Raw genomic sequence first — 8,186 nt, forward strand, 5'->3', positions numbered from 1 at the left:
GTTTGTAGCCTTGATGTCATCCTCACATCTTCACTGTCCCTCAACTCGCACACCCAGCAGTTACTAAAGCTTTAACTTTTAACTTGACTACAACTCATACTTTCTTTCCCTCCTCTGGCCACCATTCCAGTTGAAACCCTTATCTCCTTGTGGCTGGACCATTGAAATAGCCTCCTCATTGCTTTGTCTCTTCTTTCTCCTTTCCATCCTCCACACAGATATGAGTGTGTCACTCTCCTACTCAATAAACTCAGTAAGACTCCTTATTGCTTATAGGATCAAATATAAATTCTTCTGTTTGGCATTTAAAGGCCCCTCTCAGCCTGGCCTCATTTTTGATCCTTAGATCACTCCCCATCCCATATTCTACAATCCAGCCCAGCTGTGCTTATTGTTCCTCAGATATGGCATTCCACCTAATACCTCTGTGCCTTTCCATCCCTGAAGTGTACTCTCTCCTGACCTCTGCCTCTTAGCATCTCTAGTTTATATCAGCATTCAACTTAAGCACTACCTTACACCTTGAAGCTTTTCCTAAGCACGCCCCATTCCACCCCTGAAATACCAGTCCCCTCGTCTTCAAAATTTCCCTATATTTATAATTATATATAGGTACATGTTGTTTCCCTCAATAAACTATAAGCTCCTTGAGGACAAATACTGTTTCATTGTTGTCTTTCTGTTTTCAGCGCCTAGCACATAGTAGGTTCTTAATCAATGTTTGTTCATTGATTTTTGTTTGTTTGTTTGTTTTTTTGGTGAGGCAATTGAGGTTAAGTAACTTGTCCAGGGTCACACAGCTAGTAAGTGTTAAGTGTTTGAGGCTGGATTTGAACTCAAGTCCTCCTGAATCCAGGGTCGGTGCTCTATCCACTGCGCTTACCTAGCTGCCCCTGTTTACTGATTTTTAATTACATTTTATGCAATGAGTCAGTTCAAGCAAGGAATCCTAATATTTCTTAAGAGTTACAACAGGACTTGTATTTAAATAATTGAAAACAAGAAGCCAAATGGATGCAATCACATTGATGAAATAATTTGTTTACACCATCTCTCTTAAGGTTCCTCCATTTTTTACATTCATGTTTTCCATTACTTACACTAGAAATGGAATGAAGACTGATCAGATGCCCCCTTGCTTTTGGTTTTGGTTTTTTTAACTTTTAAAATTTATGATGGAGCAGCTAGATGGTGCAGTAGATAAAGCACTGGCACTGGGGTCAGGAGGATATGAGTTCAAATTTGGCCTCAAATACTTAATAGCTGCATGACCCTGAGCAAGTTACTTAACTGATTGTCCCAAAAAATAAAATTTTTGATGACATTTCATGATCAGATATAGACCAGCATGTCAGTCTTTAAAAGAAGGTGCCAAAAATGCCCCTTTTTAGTATGTACCCTTGAAAATCTTTCTTCATAATTTTATTGTCATTCAGCATAACCCTGATAATGGCTATAACTTATTGAAGTAAATAGATTTCATTTCTGTGACAAGAGAATAAGACAAACACATTTTATTTTATAAGTAAAGTTATTTGTGGGTTATGGAAATAAGAGTCAGTTGCCTTTTGAAGTGTAGGTACACTTTTCAGAAAAATTGATTTTGGGATCAGTTTTGAATGTTTGGCATAAGTTGTAAGATGAGAAGATTTGTTTATCTTAGACATTAGAAGCAATATACTAATAGCCTTCCCTCTTTATCTAAATATTTGACTTTAAAAAACAAGATACTAGGAGCATTATTAGATTAATTAATTTAAAAATATGCTGGTTTTGATTTCAGTATATCATATAATACTTATACTTCTTTTCAACAGGCTCCTGTAAAGATTGCAGTTATTTTCAAACAACTTAGAGTACTCATTGAGTCTGTCTTGCGAAAAAAGCTTGAAAATCCTAAAATGTCCCTTGAAGGTAATTGTATGATTTTCATGTGGGTAAAAGAAAGTGTGCACATTATTCATATCTTATTAGGAACACTTCAGGCGAAAATTTCATTCTTAATTAACTCAAACAAAATTTTTAGTTTTTTCATATACTGCACTCTAATGTGGAAGACAGTCTTTTATTATGTACTTAAATTAAAATACATACATCGTGTACTACCCCTGCTAATCACACAGCCAAGTCTTTGGGGCCTAATTGTCCACTTGTGATTCTTTTCTCACTTTTCCTACCAGCATTTTTACTATTGTTGCCTCAGAGAAGAAACGATGATGAGACAAAGCTTAGTCAGACTCTTTGTTGTTTATCATTATTCCAAATACCACCGTCATCCTCTGATTTCTCATTGTCACTGATGCCTGACTCCCATCTTCTCAAAGGCCATGCCAGCAGACCATGAGTAAGGACAGGTCTTACCAAGCTGGAAAGACTTTGAGTATAGGTCCAATGACTCATTGCCTTTTGTTATGGACCTAAATTAGCTAAGTTCAGTTCAAAAAGGCTCATCACAAGTTTGCCGACCGTATGATGAATTTTTTGGCTGAATCAGCTCTTTCTTGACTTTTTTGTGTGTGTCATGGCTCCCTTTTAGTAGTGTAGTCAAGCCTGTGAATCTCTGCTCAGAATAATGTTTTTAAATTAATAAATAAAATATATTAAGCTACAAAGGAAATTCATGTTGTTGAAATACAATTATCAGAATATTTAAAAAATAAATTTAAGGATTCCAAGTTTAGAACCTTCACCCCAAGACCAAACTGTGATGACGAGGAAGTAGTCACAATGACAGAATCAAAGGGACTTTGGAAATATCAGTATCTTGGTAAAGATTTGACGATGAAACTATTGTCTAAGATGAAAGTTTCTTTTGAAGCTTGTTTTCTAAATTATTCCTTTTTCCCGTCCTCATACATAATCATGAGTTGATTATATTGTTTGTACAAAATACATGCACAGCTCTTCAGCAGTGACCTATAGTGGAAGCCTTAGGAGAGGGTCTCATTAATCTGTTTCATTTTTGTCTTTGTGCCACTGCCCATAGGTGATGACTGAATGTTTGTTGAATTGGATATTCAGACTCACAAGGGATTTAAACCATTTTAATTGTCTTATGCTGCTGGAAACCTAACATAGGTCCAGCTTTAAAACATTAAAAGATACAATCATTGTCTGACAGGATTTATCTGTTAAGAGAACCTCAATTTAAGGTCAGCTTTAGGCAGGATATATACAAAGGCCAAGTAGAGATAATGCTGAAATGGGATGAAAATCTTTTTATCATTTCCTTTTGGGGTGGGGGTGGGGGGGTTGCAGGGCAATAGGGGTTAAGTGACTTGCCCAGGGTCACAGCTAGTTAAGTGTCAAGTGTCTGAGGCTGGATTTGAACTCAGGTCCTCCTGAATCCAAGGCCAGTGCTTAATCCACTGTGCCACCTAGCTGCCCCTCATTTCCTTTTTCTAGAGCAGAAGTTCTGCCACTAACTAACTTTAGTCACCTCACTCCCTTGGTCAACACTTTTCTCATATGTAAAATAAGAGTGTTGAATTGGATTATCTCTGAGATACCTTCTAGTAGTACTAACACTTGATGGCCCTGAATTTGAAGTCAAAAAACCTGAATTGAAATTTTGGCTTTACCACTTACCTACCTCTTTAGGTAAGATTTGCTTAAGAGTGTTGTTGCAAAGAGAGCTGGACCTACATAGAGGGTCATGGCACTCTCTCCACTTAGAGACTTTAACAATGATAGAAACTGCAAAAATCAGAAACCCACAGTTACTGGGTGAGATGACTTCTCTTTCAAGGTATTGTGTAATACATGCTTTACTTTGACAGTTCTGTGATTCCATCATTGTAGGTACTCCTACTGATGTATCATGGGCAAAAATTCATTTTAATAATAATGAATAATAGGTAGCTTTCATATAGCACTTTAAAGTGTACAGAGATCTTTGTACACATTATCTGTTGATCTTCTCAACAACCTTGCAAGGGAGGTATTATAGGCATTATTCCTATTTTACAGTGAGGAAATATAGATTCACAAAGGCTAAAGTTGGTACTTTTACTACCTGTTGGTAGTGGGCCTCTCCAAATTTAAGTTGGTCTTTGAAGGAACACAGGTCCATACTTAAAAGTCTTTCTAGCTTGACGAGCCTTATCACACCTTCCACTCCACTGACAGAGAATGTCAGCATCCCAAATTCACTGCCATAATACAGTGAGGAATCGTATTAGAACTTTGTAGAACACATAGAGTCCATAATGATTCAGACAAGTCTTTGTCCACATTATATTTAATTTCATAACTACTGTCTTTATGTTCTTATTTTATTTTGTTAACACTATTTCTTAGCTAACTCATGAATGACATAAAGTTAAAATATTGTATAATGTATTAATGTATATTATTAGGATAGCCAGTATTGAATTAAACTCATGAATTTGTCTTTCCTTTAGATGACAAGATATTGCAAATCATTACAGAATTGATAAAAACGGAATACACTAACTGAAAGTAGAGTATGGTATTGATTGCAGTGGTGTCACAGTTGAGAAGATTTGATAATGAAATTATGTGAAAATGGTCCATCCTGAAAGTATTTAAATATTTAAATTGTTGATAACTAGCCATACTTTGGAAGAAAAAGCACATACTTTACATGTGTGGTTTTCTATTTCCTTTTTCATGATGACGACTAAATGTATTTACATTATTTACAATAAATTCTTTTGGTGCCATATGTTGAATGTTTTTGTGTCCCTAGAGGACTGCTGTTCACCTCTTGACCTTCAGGTGCCAAGGATTCTTTGTAGATTCCTTTGATATTTGGGAAGATACTTAGTTTTTCCCATCTTGAAATACGATCAACAAAGCTTTCTGTTTCCCCTTACCTATTTTACCTCAGGATGCATAGCAGCCTATGAAACAGTTTTGTCTAACATCTTCGAAGTCAGTGTAATGAGCCACTTTGTGGACCAAGAGCAATAACTAGGATACTGATGACAAAATTACTATAGCACTGTGGCTGCTGGCATCACTTAATTATATTCCAGCCATGTTGTATTGGGGTTCTCCTTTTCTAAATAGCCTCTAACTTAGAAATATTCTGAGTTATAAATGACCTGCACCCAGCATTTTTCAAAGGAAGAAATCCAAAATAAAAATTAGAGCTATGTGAAAAAATATTCCAAATCACTAATAATTAGAGAAATGTAAATTAAAGCAACACTGAGATTCTACTTCACACCCATCAGAATAGTACAGAAAACAAAAAAAGGAAAAATTTCAAATGTTTAAAAGGCCTCAAGAAAATAGACACATTAATGTACTGTTGGTACAACTATGAACTGGTCCAGCCATTCTGAAAAGCAATTTGGAACTATGCCCAAAAGTAACTAAATGTGCATGCCCTTTGAACCAACATTACCACTTCTACACTTATATCCCAAAGAGAACAAATCGAGAAACACTGCACAGAAATGTTTATAGCACCTCTTCTTGTGGTGGTAAAGAATTGGAAACTTAAGGACGTGCCCCTCAATTGAAGAATGGCTGAACAAATCATGGTATATGGATGTAATGGATGTATTGGTAGAGGTGATGAAAGGGATGGTTTCAGAGAAACCCAGGAGGACTTACATAAACTAGTGCAGTGTGAAGTGGGCAGAAACAGGCGAGCAGTTTACACAATGACAACATTGTAAATTCATACAACTTTGAAATATTTAAGAACTCTAATCATGGTTATGACCAACCATGATTCCAGAGCACTGATGATGAAACATGTGACACCTCCTGACAGGCCGTGGACTCAAGGTGCAGGCTGAGGCCTACATTTTAGAGTGGCTAGTGTTAAATATGGTTTGTTGGAATGTGCATATTTATTACAAAGGCTTAAAAAATAAAAATAAAAAAACAACAACAACCAAAAAAAGCAAAGGCTTGGGTTGGTTGGTTGATTTCCCTAATGTGGTAGAGAGCAGGTAGAAAGGAGAAGAAATGAATTTTATTGAAAAAATAAAATTTTTTTAATGTTTTAAATCAAGATGACCCATAAACAGATATTGAGAGAATCCAAATTTAATCCTCTACAAAATGGGATTTGTTCCCCGTTTAAAGCACTTGGGGAACAGTTAATCTAGAGGGATACCTCCACTTATTAATATTTAAGGAGTTACTAGCAAACTAGATTATTATCTAGATCAAGTGATGCAAGGGGAAGATGTGTTACTGGTATCTTGTTGAAAGTGGAAGTGCATTTTCCATGAAAAAAAATGTTATTAGATAGTGTTCAAATAGTACAATTTAATATTACATGTTAAGTATGTTGTGGGTTAAATATGCTTTTATGTACTTGCCTGGAAACTTAAGCATCATTTAAAATACTCTTTCTTTGGGTACATACATTTAAAATTTAAAACAGGTGCCTTACAAATGAAGTTTCACAACACAAGCCCTTTCTATGTTGAGCATTGCATGTATGTTATTTTTTAAGGTGGGGGGGGTAAGGAGTGCCATGTTTAGAAAGAGACGGTGTTGTCTAGTGGGGAGAGAGCTGGAAAATCTGGGTTCAAGTCCAACCTCTAAAACATACTGGCTTTGTGATCCTGGCCAAGTGACCTAACCTTTCAGTTCCTAGACAATGCTTTAAGCCTCTAAATTGCTGAGAAGGTATCCATCTGTGTAGGTAGGAGGAAAGAAATGGTTTCTCCTCAGGAGATTCCTGCATTGATAAAGTTATGGCTTTGGTCCACAAAACTAAATACAGGTTGGGGGTGGGGCTGGATATGGGCAGACGGGCTTAGGAAATCTTTCTAAATTTGAGAACCATTGTTTTACTTTGTTTTCAACATGCTAAAAGACTATTATTACCCTGGGTATGTCTAGAACCTAGAACTGGGTTCTAATCTCCATTTTGCAAACAGCTGTGTGATCTGTAGAACGTGATATCCCTCTGTGTCCCCACTAAAATGCAGTTGTACTAAATACCTTCTAATGACTCTAATTTGAAGTAATTCTAACATCCATCAGCCGGAATTCATTAAGTGCCTACTGTGTGTAAGGCACTGTTAAGCATGGGATACAAAACATCAGATAGCCCCAGCCATTAAAGTTATATTCTATGAAAGAAGACACACACACACACACACACACACACACACACACACACACAAATATCTACATATACTGGAAATATACATATATGTATACATACCATATGTGTCAGTGGACATTTAATACAAGGTAATTTGCAGGGAAGACAGGGCTGGGAGGTTTAAGGAAAGGATTCCTGTGGAAGGTAGCCCTTGAGATGAGAGTTTTCATGAAAATAAGGAAATGTAGATGATGCTTTAGAGACAAGGCATTCCAGGCATCATCAGATAGACAAGAAGGGAGATCGTGCACCCACTATGCAAAGTGATTGGTTGGGGAAACATTCTCTCCCACTTTGTTTACTTTCGATGGGGAGGGAGGATGTATGCCTGTAAAGATATGCTGAGTATCCAGAATAGGGAGAAGTATTGCAGTTATAGGGTGACTGGCACAAGAACCTATGCCAGTTCTTTGTCAAGGCTTGTCAGGCTAAGGACAAAGATTTGTGGGTTCTAAGTACTTAGGGTTCACTGAAGCCTAGGTGAGAATTTCCTTGCAACAAGTAGAAAAATTAGGATTAGTCACAAATATAAAGTCCCCCAACTAGTATAATGTTACCATTTGGAGCCCGTTTTTTTAACTTAGACTATGCTAAGTCATTAGTATAATAAATTGAAAAGAGCCTCAGAAAAGTACATGCTAGTTGTGCATTTAATTATATGATATGTGCTCCCCTAGAGGTTCAACTAAAAATTTATTTAAACTGTAGAAAAGTGACAGGATATAAAATTAAGAAAATTTCATTTAAAATAACTACAAAATATATCATATCTAGGAGTCTACCTGCTAAGAAACAAGTTATGTTAGTACAACTACAAAACACTATAAATAAAGATATAAATGGAAAGATTCATTACTCATGATTGAGCCAAACAAAAGTGACAAACTAAACAAATTAACTGAGTCAGTGCCATATCAATTGAAATATCAAAAGATTGCTTAGAGAAAAAAAAATTAGAGGAATTAAAGGTAAAGAATCTTGAGGGAAATAATGAAAAAAATGAGAGCCTAATTTTGGGAAACCAGTATCTAGTCAAAGTAATGTTGTAGTAGTTTAATTGTTGCAGTTGAGGGAACTAAGGTAG

At 36.2% G+C, this 8,186-nt stretch overlaps 1 protein-coding gene across 1 annotated transcript in view; it reads left to right on the plus strand.

The window, feature by feature from the left end:
• Positions 1–4,687, plus strand: part of DHX29 (DExH-box helicase 29) — a 61,198-nt gene extending 56,511 nt beyond the window's left edge. Inside the window, exons 26-27 of the mRNA XM_043976882.1 lie at positions 1,818–1,914; positions 4,404–4,687. Coding sequence (XP_043832817.1) covers positions 1,818–1,914; positions 4,404–4,459 — 153 coding nt within the window. The 3' untranslated portion in view covers positions 4,460–4,687. The remainder of the gene's footprint in view (positions 1–1,817; positions 1,915–4,403) is intronic.
• The last annotated feature ends 3,499 nt before the right edge of the window (positions 4,688–8,186 follow it).

The sequence above is a fragment of the Dromiciops gliroides genome, chromosome 1, assembly GCF_019393635.1.
Source record: "Dromiciops gliroides isolate mDroGli1 chromosome 1, mDroGli1.pri, whole genome shotgun sequence".
Lineage (NCBI taxonomy): Eukaryota > Metazoa > Chordata > Mammalia > Microbiotheria > Microbiotheriidae > Dromiciops > Dromiciops gliroides.